Source organism: Callithrix jacchus, chromosome 6, assembly GCF_049354715.1.
Source record: "Callithrix jacchus isolate 240 chromosome 6, calJac240_pri, whole genome shotgun sequence".
Lineage (NCBI taxonomy): Eukaryota > Metazoa > Chordata > Mammalia > Primates > Cebidae > Callithrix > Callithrix jacchus.
Window position 1 is genome coordinate 154,627,410 of NC_133507.1, and position 27,164 is coordinate 154,654,573.

At 45.8% G+C, this 27,164-nt stretch overlaps 2 protein-coding genes and 1 non-coding gene across 11 annotated transcripts in view; all 3 read left to right on the forward strand.

Moving 5' to 3' along the window:
* Nucleotides 1-14,833, forward strand: part of ATG16L1 (autophagy related 16 like 1) — a 38,396-nt gene extending 23,563 nt beyond the window's left edge. For all 9 annotated transcript variants that reach the window (XM_035306082.3, XM_035306083.3, XM_035306085.3 and 6 more), the window contains 8 exons: nt 1,422-1,492; nt 2,967-3,038; nt 9,610-9,730; nt 10,003-10,108; nt 11,397-11,546; nt 11,654-11,701; nt 12,549-12,650; nt 13,484-14,833. In XM_035306082.3, coding sequence (XP_035161973.1) covers nt 1,422-1,492; nt 2,967-3,038; nt 9,610-9,730; nt 10,003-10,108; nt 11,397-11,546; nt 11,654-11,701; nt 12,549-12,650; nt 13,484-13,577 — 764 coding nt within the window. In that variant the 3' untranslated portion in view covers nt 13,578-14,833. The remainder of the gene's footprint in view (nt 1-1,421; nt 1,493-2,966; nt 3,039-9,609; nt 9,731-10,002; nt 10,109-11,396; nt 11,547-11,653; nt 11,702-12,548; nt 12,651-13,483) is intronic.
* Nucleotides 8,182-8,452, forward strand: LOC118155138 (small Cajal body-specific RNA 6). The gene has a single exon (XR_004745360.1).
* An 11,126-nt stretch (nt 14,834-25,959) lies between the features above and the next one.
* The window catches only part of SAG (S-antigen visual arrestin), a 42,849-nt gene continuing 41,644 nt past the window's right edge, over nt 25,960-27,164 (forward strand). Inside the window, exon 1 of the mRNA XM_078328852.1 lies at nt 25,960-26,090. The gene's annotated coding sequence lies outside the window, so the exon portion shown is untranslated. The remainder of the gene's footprint in view (nt 26,091-27,164) is intronic.

Below are 27,164 nucleotides of genomic sequence, written 5' to 3' on the forward strand. Positions count from 1 at the left end.
GTTCGAGAGACCTTTTCTGAAATAATTTGGGGTCCTATTTTTTTCATGCTTTCAGACTATCAGAAGAATGGCACTTTCTACCCAGTGGGAGCATCTGTTTTTGGTCAATCTCTAAAAAAAGCAGAAATTCCACTAAGAATGATATAAATGCTGTTGAGATCAGTCTTTCATATAGAATAGTATTAATTTTTTGGTTACTTCTTACATTTTGGCACTGTGTTAAGTGCCAAGCAAATAGACCAGTATTTTAAGCATAAGCCAAAGATATTTCTTAGAATTTGCAGTAATATTTTTATCTGTGAAGATTTTATCTAACGGAAAATCATAGTGAATATTACCCTGTTTCAACCCTTTTGAAAATATTAAGAAAGCTACGATCCAGAACATGGTATTAAATATGCTCTATTTTGCAAGTAAATTTAGAGGAGGGGTTATCAACCAGATTCATAGTCTGTGCCCCAAATTTACATGACAGCTTCAAGCCAGTGTTTGTGTCAGCTTGATACCTGGTTCCAGTCATTATTATTACTACTTAGAATACTGAATAAGATAAAAATGTTTTCTGTTCTGTGTTCCTCTTTTACAAATGTGATTACAGTGGTTCCCTAATTCCTAGCTTATCTGTGTGGATCATCCTTAAGTTACCTTTTTTAAAGGAACTTAATCAAACTATTGAGATTTTGATCTTCTCAGTTTGGGATTGCCTGTTGCTGAAGTTCGGTGTGGGTGGCCCGGCTGTCTGGAAGCAGAGTAGGTGCAGTGGCTCTGTTGGTGAGGGCCAGCCGTGTAGAGGTACGGGAGGTGCTGGCACTTAGTTTGCTTGCCAGGACCTTAGGTTCATGGAGATAAAGTATGAGGGCAAATTCCAGAAACTCCAAACTAGCTTGACTGGTATTCTAATGACTAGTCATTTAAATATAACTAACACAATTTCTTTTCACACCTTAATGAAAATTACCACACCATGGATTTGGAAATTGATGGCCAGTTTCTACAGAAGTGATAGTTAAGTTGGCACAAATACTGATAAACCCAAAGGTTTATTTATGTAAGTTTTTAAAATTTACTGAGAAATAATGGAACTGAATAAACCCAGTCTTTAGTTTGATTGACATGGTTTCTAAATTCCTACACTTGATTTTTGTAAAGAGAATGAATAACTACATTTCTTAAAGAATAGAACACAGGTGCAAAATGCTGGGTCAGTGTCCACCTAGACATGCATTCCCCCTGAAACTAGCAGTGTATTCAATCTCTCGTGTTCCGCTTGTCCTGCTATTTTGTTTGATTCTGTAAGGATACAGAACAACTGTTGTTTCAACAGCATAACTGGCTTCCATTGTATTTCAGTGTCCTGTTTTAACTTATTTATTGACTTTATTCAGCTTCCCATTTTTTTCTAATTTTTTCTTTTTATACAGAAAAATGTGAATTCAAAGGTTCTCTCTCTGGCAGTAATGCAGGAATTACAAGCATCGAATTTGATAGTGCTGTAAGTATCTCATTGCTATGATGAGAGGTTTTTAGAAATACTTTAAGACATCTGGCTCTTGAAAATTATAGGGTAACCTACCTGATTTATCTGCATTTTCTGTCTCTTAAGTCAAATCCTTGTTAAAGAAAGATGCAAGTAGACTGTCGAGTTTATTGCTGTATCAAATCTGATAAACCCTTGGGTTCTGCTTCTTGCATTGGGCTTGTGATGTTACTCAGTACCTTGTCTGATTTCACTTAACAGTTGTATTTTGAGTGTATAGATGCTATACTCCAGGGACAGTGTGGTCCCTACCCTCAGAGATTCGCCATCTAAATGCGAGCAATGTGAAAACATCAAACTGCCAGTTGTGCTGAGGTTACGGTTGAGACACGTGTGGAGTAGAAAGGGAATACTGATAAGAGAGCTCATTCAGGGGCAAGGGTTGGGGCCTTTAAGGCAGGTCTAAAATATAATCAGAGGTTAGAGGCAAGAAGCCAGGAACGGACACCGCAGGCAGAGAAAGCAGAGGAGCTTGGGCTGGACAGGTGCAGGAGCTTGGGTGGAGGTGATGACTGGGTGAGGCCAAGGCAGTGTCCTCATCTCCCAAGAGTCTTTCTCTTGATTGTCATCTCTGGGGAGCCTTTGCAACATTCCTGGATGGGCTGAGTGGCTTTCTGTGTTCCCAGCATCTTGTGCAAACCTATTCTGTGGCATAGATGTTGTCTGTATCTGCTGCTTTTGCTAAGCTGAGAGCTGACTGCCTGAGGACAAGTGTCTGGGTATTAATCATCTTTGTACCCCCAGCACCTAGCACAGTGCCTGTTATGTTCTAAATAACTGCTCCTTGAATTTATTTGGGGAATGATAAGGAATAAGGTTGGAAAATGAGAATGTGTTGTATTGAAAGGTTTAGATTTCTGTAAAGCCATGTGGAGCCGTGAGAGATTTTTAGAAATGGGTGTGGCCTTAAATTCTGGTATAATTGTGACAGTGTTGGAAGACTGGATTGGGGGAAGCAGGTCTGCAGTGGCCCATGCGTTCGGTGCTTCTGCAAAGATGCAAAAAGCCCAGGTCGGGGCTGAGGCAATAGGGAGAGAGGAGAGGAGGACCAGGCTAGACACATTGAAGATGAACAATTCTCAGAGCGAGAGTTGAGAAATTAGGCAAGGAGAGAGTCAGGGGTGCTTCTGAGGTTTCTGACTTGTTAATATTTGCACTAGTGAAGGTTGCCAAGGGAAGAGTAAGCGGGGAAGGCTTGGGGTGTCTGCAATATTCAGGTGAAATCGAGCAAACTCAAAAAAAAAAGGTCTGAACTCAAAGGAGATTGGTGAGTTGAAACACACTCATGACAACAGTTGGTGTTCAGGTTAGATGTATTGTTTGAGGCATCTAAACCTTCTTGGACTTGATTATTGGGGAATTTATATCATGTGAATGTAATTCCTCTGTTCTGGCTAAAAAATGGTTTTCCTCTTCTTTATTCCCATAGGGATCTTACCTCTTAGCAGCTTCAAATGATTTTGCAAGCCGAATCTGGACTGTGGATGATTATCGATTACGGGTAAGACCCAGTTAAGAAAGTTAGTGCAGCCTCCAAACTTCATGTGATGCTACCAAGGCACAAACTGGCAGGTGCTTAATTAGGGGACTTTGTTTTCCCAAAAATCATGCTTGATTCACCCTGCCCTTTCCTTTCCTCCTTGGAGAAATCTGTCTTTCCATTTTATACTCCGTCCAAGACTCAGTTTCAAAATGTTTGCAATAGGACCCTCACATTTGCATGAAAACCTTGGGATATTCCTCATAAGGAGTAGATACTTTTGGTAGGTTCCAATTTTAGCTTAATGACACAGAATTTAGTAAGAGCGTGTGAACTACGATTCCCGTGGGCTGTAAAACCTAATTACCTCACAGAGTAAGGTGGGATATAGAAGTACAAATGGATGTATCAAAGCGGTAAGACAATTCTCAAACAAAAACTCCAAGATGAGAAACAGGAGACAGGTGTCAGAGCAGGGAGAAATGATCGGATGTTGAGGAAAGCTGCATTTGAACCAAAACTTGATGAGAATCCTCTTGGCGTTCAAGATAGAGATCAAAACTTGGTTGTATCGCTTTTTTTTCAATTGGGGGCGGAGGAAAGCGTGTAACTTAATTTGCAGAGTTTTTGTTTCCCCCCGTAAGCCTGCAGGAATCATCACATCGCTTATTAAATACAAGCTATTAAAAGATATAATGGAGGATGAATTTCGCATTAATAGGCATTTTACTTAAAAAAAAAAAAAAGTTTAACACAAGCCATTTGTGTGTGTTAACTAACACCAAAAACAGAGTGATGTTAAGATTAAAAATTTTTTTTAAAAACGGAGTTTCGCTCATTACCCAGGCTGAAGTGCAGTGTCGTGATCTTGGCTCACAGCAACCTCTGCCTCCCAGGTTCAAGCAATTCTCCTGCCTCAGCCTCCTGAGTAGCTAGGATTATAGGCATGGCTAATTTTTGTGTTTTAGTGGAGATGGGGTTCTACCATGTTGGCCAGGCTGGTCTTCTGACCTGTCTATCTTGGCCTCCCAAAGTGTTGGGATTACAGGTGTGAGCCACTGCTCCCAGCCATATGAATTTCTTTCTTTTTTTTTTTTGAGATGGAGTCTGTTGCCCAGGCTGGAGTGCAATGACGTGATCTTGGCTCACTGCATCCTCTGCCTCCCAGGTTTGATTTTCCTTCCTCAGCCTCCCAAGCAGCTGGGATTATATGCATGCGCCACCATGCCCAGCTAAATTTTGTATTTTTTTTTTTTTTTAGTAGAGATGGGATTTCCCCATGTTGGCCAGGCTCGTCTCAAACTCCTGACCTCAGGTGATTCGCCCACCTTGGCCTCCCAAAGTTCTAGGGTTACAGGCATGAGCCACTGCTCCTAGCCCAAATGAATTTCTTAAATCTACAAGGGAGGTGGGGGAGTTGCAGTAGAATGGTCCATTAGGTCAGGTTCTGGTGATTTTTCTTGAGAGGGTTGTATAGATTATTAGTATTAGATGCTAGCTAATACCTCAGGGGTAGTCATTCTTAATTCTCAGTTGAAAGAAGATCCAGATCCAAACATGCAAAATATGAGTCCTGACAATGACAAGGATGTTGTGAGAGCTGAGGAGCCTGCCTATAAGGGACAAGGGGAGTGAACTGCTGGAGAGCCCGCCATAGGGCACATCGATTCAAATGCTTGAACAGGTTCAGTTGAAGTCCTGTAATTCTGTACCATACACATGGAAAAGCCAGTACTGATGGCTATGTTGTAATCCATCTTATGGTATACTGTGATTTATTTAACCATTGATCTTTTATTCTAGACTGAGATACAGTAAAACTGACCAATTAAAGAGGGGCCTACAGCATTTTTATGATAGTCCCTTGGAGCAGAAGAGGAAGAAGTTGAGTCAACCAGTAGTGCAGGATGTTATCTTTTAATTGGTAAAAGAGCAGTCCTTTACAGGTGGGCGTCAGCCTTTGGGTCAGAAATAACGAGAAGGGAGCTAGACTGAGAGACAAAGGTCATAACATTGGGAAGCTTTTTCCAAGTGAGCTGGCAGGGAAGATCTCCCTGGGGAGATGCTGTCAGTATGCTGGAGCATGGCACAGGGCTGCTGGTTCTGATGATGCCATGCTGGGTCAGGAGCCTCCTGTGCTGGACTAGTTGGCTTTGAGTTCCTGGCCTGCTCATAACTGTCCTGTTCCTTGGTAAATGTGTGAAGATTGGGAGGCCTTTTGTAGCAGATTCCCTGTACCCAGAGAACTCTCCTGAAAACCTTACCAAGTTCCAGAAAGTAAAATAGGCTTCCCATTTGAGGGAGTGCTGGCTTCTTTTTAGACCCCAGTTAACAGATGATATTGGAGGACAGGAATCCATTCATCTATGTTGTGAAGCTCACAGACATGGTCCACGCCCTATTCAGTATCTCCTTTGCTCTTATGATAAGGGAATGGTGATGGGAGAGGCTGGCATATGAGAAGCAGCTGGTTGAGTGGTTGCCTTAACGTCCTTTTTATAAATGCACCCTATAAACAGCCTGGCATTGAAAGGAGTCCTCTTTGATGCCTCTGTTGAAAATCGGAACTCCGTGCAAAACTGCTTGGCTGCTCTGTATGATTTGACTTGAGGAACTAGGTTGGAGTTCTGCCCACTTTTCTTCTGGTGTGGTGAGGTGGCCATAGTAAGGGTTGGCTATGGCTGCTAGGTATGGTTTCTGTTTGGAATCTTCCACTGTGAGTTCCCCATTCTCCTGGAACCAGTTGCCTTTGGTTAGTGTTAGGTTAGCTGCATGATTAAGGTGTTAACCTGAATGAGCAATTTTGTGTTAAGAAATAGGGGTCAACACACGGGATCTGCCATGAGGCACAGAGTCTGTGCAGAGTCCAGTAGAGCAGAGGAATCTTTAAGCCTCCCCACTTTGAAGCCCGCCTGGGCTTTGATGACTCTAAACCTGCTGCCCCCACTTGTTAATCCCTGTTTAAAAGTAGAAGATAAAACCTAAAAGTCATGTTAATAATAAAAGTAAATTTCAGAAACACCTATTGGATATTAAGAATTTTAAATCTAATAAGTTTCAAAGGACTCTTTATAAATGGTAAAGGTGAATGAATGCCTGTAGGAGGCCAAGCTCTGTGCCATTGGAAGCAGTGAGACGGCCAGTCAGCTTCAGGCAGGTCCAGCTTATTCTCACTGAGAATAAGGTGAGCAGAAGCCCAAACATTATAAAAAGCAAACTGACAATATATATAAGGAGCTAAGAAACAAAATATCCCTTTCCCTTAAGCTCTGTGCTCAGAGGTGTTCACTGCAGCAGCATTTGTGACAGACCTCTTTTTTTTTTTTTTTTTTTTTAGAATCTTGCTCTGTCTTCAGCCTGGAGTACAGTGGCGAGATCTTGGCTCACTACAACTACCAACTCCCTGGTTCAAAGAATTCTCCTGCCTCAGCCTCCCAAGTAGCTGGGACTACAGGCGCACACCACCACACCCAGCTAATTTTTGTATTTTCAGAGATGGGGTTTCACCATATTGGTCAGGATGGTCTTGATCTGACCTTATGATCCACCCGCCTCGGTCTCCTGAAGTGCTGGGGTTACAGGTGTGAGCCACTGTGCCCAGCCCTTGTGACAGACTCTTAAAGAAAGGGGGGTGCAAAAAGGAAGAGATCTGATGCCATCAATCTTGTTGAGTCCATGCTAAAATAGCACAAGCGTGTTTCCCATTCAGGGATGTTATAGACCCAGGGTGTTCAAATCAGTGGAACCCCAAAGCCCATGAATGTTCAGCTGTCATGAAAAAATGCCTATGCTATAAGGTTAAAGTACAATGGATACATTTTTAGGCAGCGTATAATTGTGTAAAGATTAACATGTTCCTTTAAAGCATGTAAAAATAAATACATATGTAGCCCCCAACCTAGGGTATTTTCATCTTACAATGTGTTTGTCAGGACCGGCCCCATCATGAGTTGAGGAACATCTGTATTCGACATATCCCACTTATGAACAATGTTTTTTTCTTCCCTGTGTTTGTGAAATGGGATTTTACTCTTAACAGTGAGAAAGAAACAGATAGTGAATATAAATACAAATTCAAATTTTTGATAAAATGATTATTATGAATTTAATATAAGGCCAGGCACGGTGGCTCACACCTGTAATCCCAGCACTTTGGGAGGCCAAAGCGGGCAGATCACTTGAGGTCAGGAGTTCTAGACCAGCCTGGGCAACATGGTAAAACCCTGTCCCTACTAAAAATACAAAAATTAGCTGGGCATGGCGGCTCACGCCTGTAGTCCCAGTTACTCAGGAGGCTGAGGCAGGAGAATCACTTGAACCCAGGAGGCAGAGGTTGCAGTGAGCCAAGATCACATCTCTGCACTCCGGCCTGGGTGATGAGCAAAATTCCATCTCAAAAACAACAACAACAAAAGAATTTAAGAAGTAGCCTATCCAAGTTTTCTTTCTCCATGATTTGTCCGGAGTGGATGTCTTCTGTTAAATGGAATCATTATTCATGGACTGTGTCTAGTGTAAGCTTTGTTACTGGAGCTTTCTTGATCTTACAGAAGGATCAGTGGGAGGTTTTCACACAACTGCAGCACAGCGGCCACCCGACTGGCAGCAGTTGTCAGATGCTGTCCCAGTTTCAGGGGTTTGAATGTGGGATAAAGCAGTCTGAGAACCGATGCAAGCTTCTCATTGAAGAGGGAAAAGGAGTATATGTGGCCCTAAGTTTTTTGTTCCTGTGCTAAAGTGGAGTTACTCCACTGAGAATAGAAGATTGGTTTCAAAAATTTTAACACAGAAAATATAACACTGAACCATGAGGTCTCATCTTTGGGAGTCGACGTTTGGAGTGCGTTGGCATGATCAGGGTTCCCTGCAGCCTCGACCTTCTGGGCTCGAGCAGTCTCACCTCAGCCTCCCCTGTAGCTGAGACTATAGAATAGGCACACTCATCTTCTTTGTAGAGATGAGGGTCTCACTATTTTGTCCAGGCTGATCTTGAACTCCTGGGCTCAAGCAGTCCTCCCACCTTGGCCTCCCAAAGTGCTAGGATTACAGATGTGAGCCACTTTCCCCACTCTTGCGTTTTCTAAATAGGAAAAAATATGAGTGAATACCTTCTGAACCTCTGGGGTTTGACACATGTGAAACTGTTGATCCTTAATTGTATAGAAGTCAATGATGAAGGGTAAAAGGTTTGAGTCTCAAGATCCCCTGCCAGCGTCCCAGTTATCCCCAGCTGCCACTTCTCCATTGGGCTTCCAAAGTTAGAATTGCTGTGATGGGCAGAAGGGCAGCTGACACTCAGTGATGTCCCCGTTCTGTGTTCCTCCGAGAGCTCAGGGAAAATGCTGGTTGGCATCCAATAGCTTAGTCCCAGAGGGATTTGATTGTTGGGAGTGCTGGTATCTGTGGCTGTGCTCTGACTTGTTAAAGCTAAGACCTCAGATTGAAAATCCGCCAAGGATTTTAATTGTTTATGTAAAGAGTCCTGAGGTTTCCTTTTGTAAATTGTGCCTGTGGTGACCTTGTCTAGTCTGACTTTATATATGGAACTGACTTTAAGCAGCATAGGGTAAAATCAAGGCTTTTGACATTTTTTAATTTGATAGAATTTAGACATATAAAAACAGTACAGCAGGTATCTGTGTACTGATTTCAGATTCAAAAATGAGGATGGCGAGCATGTGAAGCTTGGTCCTAGGGATGTTGAAGTGGTTTTGTTTTTTTTTTGAGACGGAGTTTCGCTCTTGTTACCCAGGCTGGAGTGCAATGGCACGATCTTGGCTCACCGCAACCTCCGCCTCCTGGGTTCAGGCAATTCTCCTGCCTCAGCCTCCTGTGTAGCTGGGATTACAGGCACGTGCCACCATGCCCAGCTAATTTTTTGTATTTTTAGTAGAGACGGTGTTTCACCATGTTGACCAGGATGGTCTTGATCACTTGACCTCGTGATCCACCCGCCTCGGTCTCCCAAAGGAAGTTTTGTTTTGTTTTAATGTTATTTTTAGTGGAAGTTAAACATCCTTTTGGTCTTGATACCTCACCTTTGGGCAACACTCAGAGATAAGCTTCCCATGAAACACCTGGCCTCTGGTTGAGACTCAGTGAATGAACTGGTGCTTTGTATCCTTTAGGTTTTTTTTTTTTTTTGGTAACAGGATCTTGCTGTGTCACTCAGGTGGAGTGCAACAATGACATTATCATAGTTCACTGCAGCCACAACCTCCCAGGCTCAAGCAGTCCTCTTGCCTCAGCTTCCCAAGTAGCTGGGACCCAGGTGCATGCCGCCACTCCCTGCTAATTTTAAAAAAAATGTTTCTAGAGATGGCGGTCTCACTGTGTTGTCCAGGCTGGTCTTGAACTCCTGGGCTCAAGCAGTCCTCGCGCCTCGGCCTCCCAATGTGCTGATTACAGGCACGAGTCACTGTGCCCGACCTGTTTCTTTTTCCTTTGCTGTCTTACTGCTTTGAGTGTTCCTGGTCGGATCTCGGGGTGTTCTGACACTCTGACTCTGGAGGTAAGGATACTGTGGATACTCTGCTAGTGTAGGAAGGGCCTGGCCCCCTGAGGCTCACCCTGGCTGTGTTATCTCTCCTAGCACACACTCACGGGACACAGTGGGAAAGTGCTGTCTGCTAAGTTCCTGCTGGACAATGCACGGATTGTCTCGGGAAGTCACGACCGGACTCTCAAACTCTGGGATCTACGCAGCAAAGTCTGTGAGGAAATTCAGTCTCTCTGTCTGTGTATATGCTTGGATGTTAGTGTGGAGGTGTGCATTTGCACATCAGAGCCTGTGTTTGTGTAATACAGTTTGATTTCAGATCTGGCTTTATGTTTAGAGGGACACTGAGGGTAGTGGTGGCTTTTCTTGTTTGAGGCTTCATTTAAGTGAGGAACTCTGACAAGTCAGTGGTTAGAGGGTAGCAGTGTTACGTAAACAGCCACGTTGGTGCCTCTGCTTGATTAATGATGTTTGCTTTTCTTTCAGGCATAAAGACAGTGTTTGCAGGATCCAGTTGCAATGATATTGTCTGCACAGAGCAATGTGTAATGAGTGGACATTTTGATAAGAAAATTCGTTTCTGGGACATTCGGTATGACACCCAAGTATTTGGGAGGCTCATGAAAGTCTACACAGTGATGGTTCTGTATGCAGGTTGTGCTTTTAAAATCTCAGGAAATGACAGAAATGAGCTTTAGTACATTTATAGTGTTAGCTTATTGTACTAAGATATTCTTTACCATGAAGTAGACCAGAGTTCAGTAGTCATTTATTGAGGATGCAGTGAGTGCTGGGCCCTTTACCAGCTGACAGGTAAGAAAAGAAAAACAGGATATTCTTTCTACCTTTAGATAATTTAAACTGTAGTAGGGAAGGCAGATACAAAAGTCAGTGACTAGTGCATTGAAGTAGAGGCAGGTACCTTCTAAGTTCAAGGCCATAGAGGAACATGAGGAGGGAATCTATTTGAAGGAGAATTTAGACAGGGCTTATTGACAGGTGGAGGCAGAGGATGAGGATGGAGAAGACAGGATGGAGAGTAAATGAGGACAGGCTCCCAGCAGGGTTGTAGAGAGATGGGGGGAATACAGGGCCCATGGTGATAGACGGCGCTTTGAAACATAGCATGGCCCCAGAAAGCCCTGACACGATGCTCATGGCTCCTGGACACCACATTTTATTCATAGTCTTCAGTTGGCTTTTAAAACCTGAGGTTGGAACTTGAAACATGGAATTTGAGAGTTAAGCTGGATGTTCAGAATCTTCTAGTCCATCCTATAATTTGACAGGTGAAGACCCCCGGGTCCCAAGGAAGTATAGTAGCTTCCTTCAGGCTGCATATTTAGAACAGGAAGACAAATTCTTACTTAGTTAAGGTGTGAGGTAGAAAATGATTTCATTGAAGGCCTACCCCACAATCATCACAGACCAGGTCAGCACCCCCTTTGGCTGTGAATGTCACCAGCAGAGCCCTGCCCAGGGTGGCTATTAGCTGACCTGGTCATGGGCTAGAGCACAGAGGAGAAGAGGGAGGTGCGCAGGACTGTGGCTCTTTTCCCCACCTTACATCTAGAGGTGGAGGGCCACAGAGCCCCACTGAATAGGGCAGGAAACCTGCAAGAGGCTACGAGTTACTCTTACAAGGCAGCCCAGGCCACTCATGCAGGTTTCTGTGCCAACTTTATCCAAAAGTTGAAATCCCATCACTGAAATAATATGAATTGGGTAATAGCCCTTGTTAGCTCAAGCTGATCAGAAACTGGCGATCGTTGTGGCAGTGTTGCATTCTAGTGTAATTGCAGTGATTTTTTTTCCTCCACGGCATGATGTATAGTAGTTCTAGCCTACGTTGTATTTCTCAAATCTATTCTTTCTCTTAGATCAGAGAGTATAGTTCGAGAGATGGAGTTGTTGGGAAAGATTACTGCCCTGGACTTAAATCCAGAAAGGACTGAGCTCCTGAGCTGCTCCCGTGATGACTTGCTAAAAGTTATTGATCTCCGAACAAATGCTGTCAAGCAGACATTCAGGTAACTGAGGATGTGCTGGTTGAATGAAGACTGGAGGCTCAGCCCTGCTCTCTACACGCTGCATGGCCTGAGCTGCCTGGGTGACAGTCCCCTGTTGTTTGTTTCAGTGCACCTGGGTTCAAGTGCGGCTCTGATTGGACCAGAGTTGTCTTCAGGTTAGTAGTACCTGCCCCCCGCCGTTTGGTTCATCACAGAGAGTACCGCATGGGCATTTTCCCACTGGGGATATAGAGCTAAACTTTGTTAAGTGCTCAACCTGTGCTTCCAGGAGTGTGACTGTAAGTTCCTTATTACAGGTCACCATGATTGTCTCTTCCTTTCCAGTGTTCCTTTGTGATTCATGAACCTAACATGTTGTACGAACAACTAACAGTTGGCTGATAGCTTTGTTCTGGGCAAGCCCATTAGGTTCACCTCTTACCAGACATTCATGCAAGAGCTGTTGGAGAGCCTCTAGAAAAGGGCAGGGGTGGCTGTGGGCCTGGGGCGGAACTGAAAAGGCTCTCTGGAGAACGGCGTGTGGAGGGTGGGCTGCAGTATCTGGCTTCTTGTTGCCTTCCTCCTTGGATCGTGCTTCTTCCAAATACATTTCCAGGTTCAGTTCCTCTATTGTGGAGAAGCTTCTCCACAATCGATGCTTGTTTTTTTTTCCTCCTCCCTCTGAAGCATGTAACAAGGCAGTCCATGGGCTAAAACCCTTAGCTATGTGGAGCTTGGTTTTGATCTCCCTATATGTTGTTTTATTTGAGTCTGATGGATGGTTAGGGACTTGGAGCCCCAAGAAGTAATATGATGCTACTCTTCGTTTAGCTCAGTAGGGCTGAAATAATGGGGAAAAGCAGATTTGGCTGGAAGGGCCATAACTGGCACACATTCTGAGGTCCGGGTACACAGGAGTGGTCACCAGTGAAGAATAAACATTTCTTCTTGGGAGGAAGGCCACAGAGATGCTGAATGGGGGTGGGGAATTGACAACCTTTATTTTCTTACTGTCTTCTCTAGCCCTGATGGCAGTTACGTGGCAGCAGGCTCTGCGGAGGGCTCTCTCTATATTTGGAGTGTGCTCACAGGGAAAGTGGAAAAGGTTCTTTCAAAGCAGCACAGGTAAAATGAACCTCATCTCAGCCCTGCTTGCATTGTGAGCAAGGCCTTTGATTTCATCTCAGGGGTCATCCGTTTAGACCTCAGTCAGTGCTGTGAGGGCACTGTCCGATCACTTGCTCGGCTGACTGAGCTAGGTCAGTGGAGAGAAGCTGGGGCCACTCACGCAGCACAGTAGGCACAGTCTAAGAGTACTCAGGGGGAGTGGTCACAGTGGTGGTGGTTGGAGAAAGTTATAGAAACACATCCCTGTCTCTCTCATTATGTCCCATGTCCTCTGTGTCTCCTTCCCCTTCTCTGCTCTCCTTCCTTTCTGCCTCCCTCTCTCCCTTGTAAGTCCCTGTGGTCAGTGCACTGACACACAGCTCCTTTTATCTTCCACCTGATAGGCAGGCCCCAGACCCCCTTTTCTCCTAGCTTTGTTCTCCCCTCATAAGCCCACCTGCTAGTTGGAACCCAGATAGCATTTTCCTTCAGAACCTTCTCTCCCTGCCCAAACCAGTGCTGACCAGTGCCTGACTCTTCAGAGGCCTATGTACTGGCTCTTGCCAGCTCACTCAGAGCTCCTCTCTTAGGGAGAGTGTGATAAGGCCTGACTGCCAAAGGGGCTACACTCCCTCCATCCCAGCAGGACTTCAATAAGTACACCACTGGATTTTTCAGAGGTCTTTTGCATTTCAGTGAGTTCCTGCCTTGCATGGGCACAGTGCCAGAGAATAAAATGGAAGCTGGAAAAATTCTGACTCCCTGAGTGCACAAGCTTCTGGTGTTTAGTTTGTTAAGATCACATCCCAAATGTTCTGAAACTTGGTGCTCTTCTGATCTCTCCTTTGAAGCTCGTCCATTAATGCAGTGGCGTGGTCACCCTCCGGCTCACACGTTGTCAGTGTGGACAAAGGATGCAAAGCTGTGTTGTGGGCACAGTATTGACGGGGCTTTCAGGACTGGGAGGACCCCAGCGCCCTCCTCAAAAGAAGCACGTGGGCTCCTGCAGCCCTGTCCTGGCATGTGAGGTGCTGGGTTTAGCACGGACCTCCCAGAGAAGCTCAAGCTATATGGCAAGTAGCTCTGCTGTGAATGGGATTTCTGAAGATTTGACTGAGGTCTCTCTTGACCTGGAAGAATAACACTGAAAAAACCTGACGCTGTCACTTAGCAGAGGTTCCGGTTCTTGCCTTGGGAAACACTACTAGCTCTGATCTTCCATACCTCACTTGGGGGAGCACAGCGCCCCGCTGGGTTTCCTCACAACGGCAGCGCCAAAAACAACCCCACACCCAGGTAGTCTCTGTGCTTTCTCTCATCCTTCCAAAGTCGTTCTGGCCTAACGTGTGTCCCATCACCTTGGGGCCGTTTGTCCAGTGAACTAACTTTAAGCATTGGATTAATGGAAACTGAGACTACAGTCCCCTCCGTGGTGGGCTGCGTGAATGTGTCTCGTTACTGCTGAAATTTCCTCAGATCTCGTAACTGTTCTTCAGAGCTTTCTGGCCCTTTTTCCCCCATAAAATTTAACATATTTAAAAATCTCCATTTGGTTTAAAAAAAAAATTTTTTTATTTTTGAGGTGGGAGAGGACGTGTGAAATATTTTCCAGGATATGGGTTTGCTGCAGAGGTAAGGATGTGTTCTGTGTCAGTCTGCAGACACCCAGAATGTGGGTGCACACAGCACGCTCGGGGGTGCCAGGGGTTGCAAGACCTCCAGCGTATTTGTCTGAAGCTGGTGATTGTGGCCACAGCCCCTCTGCCAAGCCTGTGTGCGATGTCCTTGGCGCTTTAGAGCAAGAAGCCCAGGCCCAGAAGCACAGCAGTGCCGTGTTTCCGTTTCAGGGGTTGTACCTTTGCCATTTTACCTATGTATAACGCTCTGGTTCCTTGGATGTGCAAAACACCAATTTTATCACTTTTCAATTTGCACTTTATTTGTTTTCTTCCATACTTGTTCTCTGGACATGTGAGGATATGAGTGCTAAAGCTGGTGAGAGGAGAGCGGCCTTCCCACCGATGGGCCTGGCCTCCGTCTGCCCTCTCTTCCCTGCCTGATCACTGCTTTCCAGCTTGCCCTTCAGAGAACTGAAGGAGAGTTGAAATTCACAGGCCAGGGCACATCTTTTATTTATTTCATTGTGTTGCCCAACAGAACTTGATTGTAAATAATAATAAATCTGTTATATACTTTTCAAACTCCATGCCTATTGGTGATTATTTTATGCTCCCTTATCCTTAACAAAGAAAGGGAAAAGAGCCAACAATCATATGAAAAAATGCTCATCGTCACTGGTCATCAGAGAGATGCAAATCAAAACCACATTGAGATACCATCTTACGCCAGTTAGAATGGTGATCATTAAAAAATCTGGAGACAACAGATGCTGGAGAGGATGTGGAGAAAAAGGAACACTTTTACACTGTTGGTGGGAGTGTAAATTAGTTCAACCATTGTGGAAGACAGTGTGGCGATTCCTCAAGGCCTTAGAAATAGAAATTCCATTTGACCCAGCAATCCCATTACTGGGTATATATCCAAAAGACTATAAATCGTTCTACTATAAGGACACATGTACACGAATGTTCATTGCAGCACTGTTTACAATAGCAAAGACCTGGAATCAACCAAAATGCCCATTGATAATAGACTGGATTGGAAAAATGTGGCACATATACACCATGGAATATTATGCAGCAATCAGAAATGATGAGTTTGTGTCGTTTGTAGGGACATGGATGAATCTGGAGAACGTCATCCTCAGCAAACTGACACAAGAACAGAAAATGAAACACCGCATATTCTCACTCTTAGGTGGGTGATGAAAAATGAGAACACATGGACACAAAGGGGAGTACCAAACACTGGGGTCTATTGGGGGGAAAAGGGGAGGGCCAGTGGGAGGGGGAGGTGGGGAGGGATAGCCTAGGGAGAAATGCCAAATGTGGGTGAAGGGGAGAAGGAAAGAAAAGCACACTGCCATGTGTGTTCCTACGCAACTGTCTTACATGCTCTGCTCATGTACCCCAAAACCTAAAATCCAATAAAAAATTAAAAAAAAAAAAAAAAAGGAAAGGGAAAAGAAAGTAATTTCTTTGTTTACCTGGTAGTTACCTGTAAACGATGGCTAGTACTTTTTAACAGTCTTTCCTCCTTCATGTAAGCTCCATTCCAGAAAGTATCACTTGCTATAAACATGAGTGTGCCGGTTTCATGCCATGCAAATCTTAACAGACACCGGACACTGGAAAGGTGTTTCTTCAGAGCGAGACCCGCTGCCCTGGAGGAGCCTAGCACAGATTCCTCCTCAGTCCCTGTATGGAGCCTTCCTCCAGTGAATCACCTTATGGGAGAGTCATTCACTGGTGACAGCTTGGATATCTAATACACAGCCTGCACTGTAAGAAATTATGACCACCCTTGTCAGGAAGCATCCAGATCTCCATTTAGCACAGCACCTGGAGTCACGGTGCCATCAGGGTCTGAAGTCTGAAGCAGCCAACACTTGCAGAGAGCTGGATAAAAGTGAGATGTGGTGGCTCACACCTGTGATTCCAGCACTTTGGGAGGCTGAGGCAGGAGGATCACTTGAGGCCAGGAGTTGGAGGCTACAGTGAGCTTTGATCGCACCACTGCACCCAGCCTGGGTGATAAGAGTAAGACCCTGACTCTTAAAAAAGTTGGACGAGCCCTTTGCAATCTCCTTAAGAAGGAGATTCTCCAAATAGGCCCCAAGTAAGTGTTCTGGTCGTCTTGGATGATGCTGTTTCTGCATTTGGCGGGAAGCGTGGCTGCTTTTACTCAGTCTGGGCTCCATTCCAGCCCCTTAACTGCCAGTGCTGAGCTGAAGGCGAAGGGGTCTCAGCACCGGGGAGTGTGACTTCCCTTTAATTCCCTGCCCAGCACATGGACTAGGGCCCTTCCAGCTGCTGGTTTCGTTGGTCAGAACTGGAGCCATGCATAGGTGTATTTATTTTTCTTTTTTGAGAAAGGGTCTTGCTCTGCTGCCTAGGCTAGAGTGCAGTTTTGTGAACACAGCTCATCACAGCCTCGAGCTCCCAGGCCCAAGTGATCCTACTCCCTAAACCTCCCAAGCACGCCACCATGCATGGCAAATTGTATTTTTAATAGCGATGGAGTCTCAGGACATCTTAACAGTCTGATACTTACTCCAAATGCAGGCTGATCTCCAGCGGCAGTGCCAAAAACCACCACCACCACCACCACCACATCCAGGAGGGCTCAGGCAGTCCTGCCTCAGCCTCTAAAAGTGCCAGGAGTATCAGAGTAAGCCACTTTGGTTCGGCCCTATTTTTTTTTTTTTTTTTTTTTTTTTTTTTTTTTTTAGAGACAAGGTCTCTGTCACCCAGGCTGGAGTGGAGTGGCGCAATCTCGGCTCATTGCAGCCTCTGCCTCCCAGGCACAAGTGATCTTCCCACCTCTGTCTCCCAAGTAGCTGGGACTGTAGGTTTGTGTCACCACACCCAGCTAATTTTTGTATGTTTTGTAGAAACAAGGTCTCGCCATGTTGTCCAAAGCCTTATTGTTAAAGCACATACTGTTCATATGCTGCCTCTTACCGTAAATGTGCCAAAGCCCCTCCTGCTTTCACAGCATAGCACAGGATGTTTTGTGTGGACACTAGAGTGAATGGATGAAGAAGCTGTTCTTAGGCCCCAAGAGTGGGTTGGCTGGGAAGTCACAGGCTGCTGAGTCTACTGAAGCCGGCAGAACTACCTGTGTGTCTAGCACAGCAGCAGTTTTAATTGATTAGACCTTTTTTCTTTTTGAGGCAGGGTCTCATTCCAGTTGCTCAAGTGGAGTGCAAGTGGCACAATCTTGGCTCACTGCCACTCTGACCTGGGCTCAGTGATCCTAACGCCTCAGCCTCCCGAGTAGCTGCAGCCACATGCCACCATGCTTGGCATATTTTTTGTACTTTTAGTAGAGAGAGGGTTTCGCCATGTTGGCCAGGGTTGTCTTGAACTCTGGACTCAAGCAGTCTGCCTGCCTGCCCTCCCAAAGTGCTGGGTTCATAGGCGTGAGCCACTGCACCTGGCCAGATCAGGTATTTTGAAATGTGGACTTTCCACTAGTACCTAGTTGCAGCACCGGGAGACAAGAATGATAGTGATAACACTGGCTTGTACCAGCCTGGTTACTTTGGATACAGAAGCCACAAGCGATTTTGTTTTTATGAGATGTCTTGGGTGGTAATGAGTCTGTGGCTCTCAAATTCTGTTATCTGGATTGTATCCCGTTTCGCAAACGGGGGAATGTTTAGCAGCTAAGCAAGATGTTTTCCTCATCCTAGAATTCTGGGCCCAACTGCATCGGCACTGCCCGCCACGCAAGGCCCACAGGAACAGGCGTGACACGAAGGTGGGCCTTCAAAAGTGAATGGGTTGCACTCCTCCGCGTGGCCTTTTCTCCTGTGTCCTGCTTTAATAAGCCCCACTTATGTTAGAAATTCCTATTTTTCATCCAAAAAACTTTGGAAATCTTGAGTGAAATGAGGTGTACCTATATCTGTCTACATAGATTCTGAAAAAGTGCATGCAGTATGTGGTGCCTGCCAGTTAAAGATAGAACTAGCTACAGAATGATTCTCAGCGGCCTCACTTCAGCAAAATGTGACTCCTCTGACCTCCAGGAACTCTGCCTTTGCTAACATGTCTCACCTGGTTTCTATGTGTCAGACCCCTTCCTGGCCTGTTTCTTCCAGATCCTTCCTCTCTGTTGCTCCAACCGTTGTGTCCTCTCAGCCTTCCCCGCTCCATAGTGAACCTTCCCCGGCACCACGTCGCCTTAGTATTCTAACCTGCAATTACCCAGCACAGGGAGAAGGTCCAAATCAGGACAAACCCAGAACCGAAAGGGGTAGACAGTATTGTCTCTAATGAGTCCAGTGTACCCACCACTCAACAGCTCTGTCAGCCTCAAGCCCTCTCGGGTGCTTCTCCCCAGAGTAATACAAGCTTCAAGCATGTCATTTTACCCATAAATTACCATGCATCCCAAACCGGCAAGGATACCAGGCCGTGATTGACCTGCTGGAATTAACAGTGACAGTATCACCCGCCCTCCAGTCCATATGCAAATGTTCCTGATTGTTGCAGCAATGTTTCTTATGATTGGTTTGAATCAGGATCCATCTTAATGTTCCATCAGCTAACGTGGATGGCACAGGCAGCCCCACCACAGTGAGGGCACAGCGAGGGGAACAGGGCAGCCATCTGGGCAGCTGGCTGCAGAAGGGTCTACAGGCTGTTCCCCCATCACCTGAGTATTCTAGAACAGTAACTTTTGCTGACCATTTTTTGAATGCCCCACACTGGATGTGGTTGACTTCTCTTTATTCATCCTGCACATGACTGTGGCCCAGCTCCCTCTGTGGAGTGCTCTGACCCCAAGTCCAGGCAGATGAGGGCAGGTGAATTCTGGGTTCGGGCTTCGTTTTGTCAGAGAACTACAGTGAGGAGAGGATAGGTAGGCATGCTGTGAGCCAGGCGGTAAGAGAATAAACCGTTAACAGTCTGCCTTCTAGTTATGAAGCTGTAAGTCCCATTGCCCCCAGGAGTACACCCAGATGGTCCTAAGAGACTAAGGAGATCTCAGGGCCATCATATGCTTTATACCCGATAGAGTGCTTGGCACGTGGTAGGTTTATAGTAGAATTAGTGAAAAACAAACCAAAACAGCCCCAAGATTGTCCTAAACTATAGCTGAAAGGAAAAGAGTGTAGTTTAAAAATATAGCAGTAGGCCAGGCGCGGTGGCTCACGCCTATAATCCCAACACTTTGGGAGGATGAGGTGGGCAGATCACTTGAGGCCAGTAGTTCGAGACCTGCCTGGGCAACATGACAAAACCCTGTCTCTACTAAAAATACAAAAATTAGCTGGGTGTAGTGGCGGGCATCTGTAATCCCAGCTACTCAGGAGGCTGAGAGGGGAGGATCACCTGAGCCCCAAAAGTCAAGGCTGCAGTGAGCCATGATGGTGTCACTATACTCCAGCCTGGGCGACAGAGCGAGACCATGTCTCAAAAGAAAAAAGAAGTTGAGATTCACAGAACAAACCATTTTAAAGTAAACGATTCAGCGGCATTTCATATATTCACAGTGTTGTGCAACCACCACCTCTAATTCCATCAAGAAAGAGGATCAGTGCTTTTCAGACTGTTTTGATCAGTAGCAGTGGATCTATATGAAGAAAACTTGTGACCCCTCTCCCCAGAAAAAGGCATGTCTACATAGTTATGCATGCAACTTAGGCTCACAGATTCTGAAGCCATCCAGGAATCCCAGGGTAAACCCTCTGGTTTATGATTGGCTCTCAGCTCTTCTGCAGAAGCAGCCCGATTGTCATCAGAACCCCCTTTAGTGGTGGGTCCCAGGTGGCACGACCAGAAGGTGAAGAAGCACACAAGACAGATGTCAGCCTCACTCACCGCTGGAGAGGGCAAGAGAAAAATGGGGACAGGAGCCTTCTGTCCCCATCCTGCACAAGACTTGACCTTAAGATCATCTGCACATTCCATGAATCTTTCCACCCTGCAAGGCAAGGCGGGCTGTGGGGTCCCCTTAGATGGATAAAGGAAATAGGCCATGCTACTTCTCAAGGTCACAATGGATTCACCAGTCGGCCAAGAACCCAGGACTCCATCTGGGGCTGTTTGTACAGCATGTTTCTATTACATGGGAGCCTGGAACACCAGGTACTGGTGGGGTCCAGCACGTCTGCCGGGGGGGCTGCCGACCTGCGGGAGTCCCCGAGACCGCCAACGTAGATGTCTCGTTCATCCTGAGGGGGAGAGTGCGCGGAAGTGAAAGAAGAAAGAAAAGCGGAGTCTGGAGGTCTGCGTGACTTGTAGTCAAGCAGCAGCTTTATTTTTTTTATGGGTTACAGCTTTTATACCTTTTTTCTTGTTACATTTACTTTAGCTCAGCATTTACTTTAGCTCAGCAGAAAAAGGGGGGTAAACATAAAAGGGAACAGAAACCACGTAAAAATAGTTATCAGGGGCTTGTGATAACAGCTCACAAAGCAGTTTAGAGGGGCTTGTGGTAATAGCTTACAAAGCAGTTTAAAGGTTAGCATATGTTTTTTAAGAGTACACAGTGCAATCAAACAATGGTGTCCTCATGGTGGCTTGTTAATTATGTTTTCCATTAGGAGGTAGAGCAAAGGCTCAGCTCCTGAGAAAATATGGGCAGGGGTCCTTGCCCCTGTCAGGCATCTCAATTGCAGCAAGTCTGTTGCTTACACAGAGATTAAAGGGGGATATGAAACCAGTCAGCACAATGCCCTCATTAACTACAGGCCTTTGCTCTGTATCTTGTTTTTGCCTCAGTGGCTCAGCCCACGACCCTTGCCTCAACTCGACAGCCCTCGAGGGGGGCGGGGGGGCAGATAGGTCCAGCAGCCAAATAGGGCGAGTCACACTAGCTGTCTCAAGCCTTTGGTGCGAACACTGCAAGGTACCATTTTCAGCATGGTGCCTCCAGACACATTGGAAATCTGTCTAGAGGTGGGACCCCCAGGGTGGTGAGAGGGTTCCAGTGCCTGCAAGGCTAATCATGGAAGGATTTACATGTGGAAGAGATTAACTTTGAGCAACGGAGAGAAGCAGAAGGGAAGCCAATTCCATCCTAACATAATCTTTCACTCTTTCTACTAATAATTTAGCATTAGTAAATAATACTAGTAAATACTAATAATAGTAAATACTAACAATTAGTAAATAGTTTTTTCACTCTTTGTCACTATTTGAATAAAAGATGGGGCCAGGCTCAGTGGTTCACGCCGGTAATCCCAGCACTTTGGGAGGCCAAGACGGGCAGATCACGAGGTAGGAGTTTGAGACCAGCCTGGCCAATATGGTGAAACCCTGTCTCCATTAAAAATTATATTTAAAAAAAATTAGCTAGATGTGGTGGCACACGCCTGTTGTCCCAGTTACTTGGGAGGCTGAGGCAGAAGAATTGCTTGAACCCCGGATGCAGAGATTGCAGTGAGCCGAGATTGCACCACTACACTCCAGCCTGGGCGACAGAGCAAGACTCCACCTCAAAAAAAAAAAAGAAAAATGTATATCCAGCAAGGTAGTGATTTCCCCATCTTTGGAAGCATTCAATAACTTATTGGGGATGTTAACAGAGGAGATCAAAGTAAGGGATGGAATGGGAACGAAGTGATTTTTTAAAGGCCTCTCATGACCTTGAGAGCCCACAGGATTGCATTTCTGATTCCAGATATTAGCCCAACCCAAAACAGCCCTGTGTTCTTTAAACTGATTGACTAAGTTTAGGAGATACAGGTTGGAATTAAGGTGACTTTTAAAAGCTCCAATTCCCTAGCACTCTATAAATACCTCAAACTGCTCAGGTGTTCTCTGCTTGAGTAAAATTAAGGCAATGAGGACACAAGGTTTTCGCTTTGGCGCTGATGTTTAGCAGAGTGTACCCATTTTCCTCGTGCATGTGCCCCGGTAAACCCTTAAGACGACCATAAGACAACCCCACCCCAAAGCCCATAAGCCTCTTAGCTAGACATTTCCACCCGCCCCACCTCCCCTGCCCTGCAAGCAGGCTGCTGTGTTTAGTGTTTGCAGATGAAACACAGGTTCGTAGCTTTGTCTCACTGGAGGCCAACTCCAGAGAAACGAGCACGCTCTAGCCACTGGTGTCCAGACTTTGAGAATTCGTAGACCAGTAATTCTCAAAAATAAATCTAGGGGAAGATTGCCAACTTTTAATTTTTGCCAAGTAAGGACCTTCTTCTAAACTGCCATACACTCTTGATTGTCATTTCATAAAAAGAAAGGACATTTATGTCCTTATGCTTAGGAGCTGCATTCTGAAATACGGGCAAAGTGTCATGATGTCTGCATGGACGGTCAAATGGTGAAAAACGAAGAAAACCGCAGCGATAGACAGGGAGGAGTGCAGGTAGCAAAATGTTCATTGTCAAATCTTGAAGTTGACTGTTTGGGTGTTTATTATATAGTTATTCTAACTTTTCTGTGCTTTAAAATTTCATAATGAAACCGTAGAAAATGCAGAACTGATGACAGAGGCAGATCTGTGATTGCCTGGGGCGGGAGGGTGGATGGAGGAGTTGGTGGAAATGGGTACAGGGAACTTTAGGGAGTGGTGGAATGTTCTGTGTCTCGATCACAGCGATGGTTACACAATGTATATGATGACCAAAACTCATCAAGCTGTACACTCAAAATGGATGAATTTTGTTGGTTATAAAATATATGTATTTTACCTCCCTATATATCTGCCTGCACTCATCTATGTCTATATTTCAAAATTCACCCATTTCATACATTTCATATATTTATCTCAATAAAGATAGAGACACAAAAAGGACTTTTTGGGTTTTTTTTTTTCTTGAGACAGAGTTTCACTCTGTCATCCAGGCTGGAGTGCCGTCTCAGCTCACTGCAACCTTCGCTTCCCTGGTTCAAGTGATTCTTTGCCTCAGCCTCCCAAGTAGCTGAGATTATAGGTGCCCACCACCATACCTGTCTAATTTTTGTATTTTTCATAGAGAAGGGGTTTCACCATGTTGGCCAGGCTGGTCTTGAACTCCTGACCTCAAGTGATCTGCCCACCTCGGCCCCCCGAAGTGCTGGAATTACAGGCATGAGCCACCGTGCATGACTGAAGAAAGATATTTTCATACCAAAAAATTAAGAAGCTCATAATTTCAAAAGGACAGTCCTTTATATTAAATAAATTTTGCTCCCAGAAAAAAAACTCACAAGACTGTTCTTATTTTTCTCATTTCTCCACCAAGAAGAGAAAAAATCATCACAGACCAAGAGCTGGGAATGACATTTCCAAAAAGAGTGAGATCTGTCATCCAGTCCAGCCAAATTTTCCCACCTGCAAGACACTGGCAGGGTGGTGAGTAAGATCTGCCCATCTGTGCCCTTCCAGCTGGGCACAATGCAGCAGGAGAATGGGGGGGACCTGGAAGCACTCCAAACTGGGCCTGGGTCCTGCAGCCTCAGCTCAGGGCAACCCTCTGATGGGGACACTGAAAGAAGCACCCTAGTCATTTTTTCCCTCTTTTTTTTTTTCCGAAATGGAGTCTGGTTCCGTTGCCCAGGCTGGACTGCAGTGGCACAATCTCGGCTCACTTCAACCTCTACCTCCCTCCCGAGTTCAAGCAATTCTTCTGCCTCAGCCTTCCAAGTAGATGGGATCGCATGGGCCACCATGCCCAGCTAATTTTTTTTGTAATTTTAGTAGAAACGGGGTTTCACCATGTTGGCCAGGCTGGCCTCGAACTCCTGACCTCAGGTGATCCACCCTTCTCAGCCCCGCAAAGTGCTGAGGTTACAGGTGTGAGCCACCATGCCTGGCTTCTCTTTGCATTTTTAAGGGAATAGTTAAATATTCTTTTAAACTTACAACAATTTTTTTTTTATACAAAATTTTGCTCTTGTTGTCCAGGCTGGAGTGCAGTGGCGTCATCTGACACACTGCAACCTCCACTTCCCGGGTTCCAGTGATTCTCCTGCCTCAGCCTCCAGAGTAGCTGGGATTACAGATGCATGCCACCACGCCCAACAAATTTTTGTATTTTTAGTAGAGATGGGGTTTTGCCATGTTGGCCAGGCTGATCTTGACCTCCTGAGTTCAGGTGATCCGCCTGCTTCAACCTCCCAAAGTACTGGGATTACAGGCGTGAGCCACCACACCCAGCCACAATTGTTTTTTGAGACAGGGTCTCACTCTGTTGCCCAGGCTGGAATACCATGATGTGATCACTGGTACAGCTTCAACATCCCAGGTGCAAACAATCCCCCACATAAACCTCCTAAGTAGCTGGGACCACAGGCACACCCCACCATGCCTGGCTATTTTTGTTTACTTTTTATAGAGATGGGGTCTCACTATGTTGCCCAGGCTGGTCTCAAACTCCTGGGCTCAAGCGATCCTCCTGCCTTGGCCCCTCAAAGTGCTCAGATTACAGGAGTGTGCCACTGTGTCTGGCCTAATTTATTAGTATTGTAATTTTTTGAGAAAAGGTCTTGCTCTGTTGCCCAGGCTGGAATACAGTGGTGTGATCACGTTTCACTGCAGCCTCAACCTCCCAGGCTCAAGTCATCCTCCCACCTCAGCCTTCCAGAGTGCTGGGATTACAGGCATGCACCTCTACATCTCACTTATATAATACGGTTTTGTATTTTAACCTTTCTATTATAGGAGCAGCAAATGATTGTAGGAGAAAATGTGAAAAATTACAGACAAGAAAATTTAAGCAAAACCTACCATTTCCACCACGCAGAGACCACCAATGTTAGCTTAAGGTGTATTCTTGCATAGGTATAGCATGCATGCGAACACACATGTATATGTGTAAATGTGCTTGTGTGTATATGCATGTGTGTATGAATGTACATATATGTATGTATACACAAATGCATAGTCTCTGTGTGTTTGCAAAGCGCCATCCTGCAGCCTTGCTGGGTTCAGTCCCAATCTCTTACCTTTCCACTCCAGTCATTTTACCATAGTCAGATATTCCCAATGAACCCAAAATGTCCCACACATCCTTTTTGGCTAGTTGTGTATTCAATCTCGGGCTGCACATGACATCTGGGTGTCAAGTGCCATAGTGTCTTTTAATCTAGTAAACCCCATTTCTATGGCATTGTTTGCTGGATTTCTCCAGCAGCTCTCTTGTGTCATGTAGCTGGTTCCTTGTATTTCTGATAAACTAGAAGTGATGTGTAAAGGCTCGTGGATTCAGGTTAACCCAAGGGGACATATCACGTGTGGCTGAGACCACCGGCAATGCTAAGATTGACCATGGTATCTGCCATGCACCTTGGGAGGACACCGCTATCCACGTGGCATCGCTTCAGTCCTGCAGTCATTTTCCCATCAACTCTTCACCTAATGGCTTTGGCACCAATGAATAGTCATTGTGTTTTAAAATAGGGGTTTTGCAGTTTAGGTATGGTGAGGCCAACAATCGAGTATGCTAAGGATGGGGTGACATTGAGGTAAAGACTCAAAGGAGTGAGCCATGTGGCTGCTGTGGGAAGAGTGTTCCTGGAGAGGAAGCAGCAGGTGGAAAGGCCTAAAGGCAGGTTTGCAGAAAAGCAGGCGAGGGGTGGTGGCTCATGTCTGTAACCCCAACGTTTTAGAAGGTTCAGGTGAGAGGATCAATTGAGGTCAGGAGTTTGAGACCAGCCCCCGTCTCTACAAAAGATTTAAAGAATTAGCCAGGTGTGGTGGCATGTGCCTGTAGTCCTAGCTACTCGAGAGGCTTAGGTGGGAGGAGCGCTGGAGCCCAGGAGTTCAAGGCTGCAGTGAGCTACGATTGCACCACTGCACTTCAGCTGGGGTGACAGAGTGAGACCCTGTCTCCGAAAGAAAAGGAAACAGACTCAGTACTCTGAAGCCAAGTGGGAGAGGGAGAGAGCGGTGAGAAACAAAGCCGGAGGTAACGGGAGGGGGCGCTGGAGCACGCCGGACTTGGCAAGCATTGTCCAGACTTAGCTGGGAAGCCACTGGAGCGTTTGGATGGGTGCCGATGCCCCAAACCTCAGAACGGGCCTTCCGCATATCCTTGTTTCATTCCTAGCTCAAGTCCCCCATGTAAGTGTGTTCTTGGTCACAGAGTGCCCTCCATGCATTCCCTGAGCGTTCTTGGGAGCAGGCATTGTTCCAGGCACTATGAAGACAGAAGTGAGAGAAATGAAATGGCATAGGCCCTGCCCTCCTGGAGCCTAGAATCTGGTGAGGGAGGAGAGACTGTAGAATAATTCTACCAGCCAGGCACAGTAGCTTATGCCTGTAATCCCAGCACTTTGGAGGCCAGGAGTTCGAGACCAACCTGGCCAGCATGATGAAACCCCATCTCTATTAAAAATACAAAAATTAGCTGGGCGTGGTGGTGCACAACTATAATCCCAGCTACTCGGGAGGCTGAGGCAGGAGGATCACTTGAACCCAGGAGGCGGAGGCAGCAGTGAGCCAAGATCACACCACTGCACTCCAGCCCAGGCCACAGAGTGAGACTCTGTCTCAAAAAAAAAAAAAAAAAAGAGTGAAGTGCAGGTGTGCCTCCAATCTGGTCCTGGAGGTTGGGGATGATTCCTGGTCAAAATCTGAAAGGCCAAGAAGGGTCAACAAGGTGAAGAGAGGAGAGGCTTGTTCCAGGCAAAAAGAACAGTGGGAAGGAGCAAGCATGGCAGACGACGTGGAAGGGAAGGCAGGCGGAGGTTCCAGAGGCTGCAGCCTTTCTGCCTGCATTCTAAGAGCAATGGGTGATTTAAGCAGGAGGTGACAGGTCGGGGCTCGGAAGGCCTCTCTGCCTCTGTGTGGAAAAGGGCCTGGAGAGTAGAAACAGATTTAGTTAGCTGGGCGTGATGGCTCATGCCTGTAATCCCAGCACTTTGGGAAGCCAAGGCAGGCAGATCACCTGAGGTCAGTTCAAGACCAGCCTGACCAACATAGTGAAACCCCGTCTCTACTAAAAATACAAAATTAGCAGGC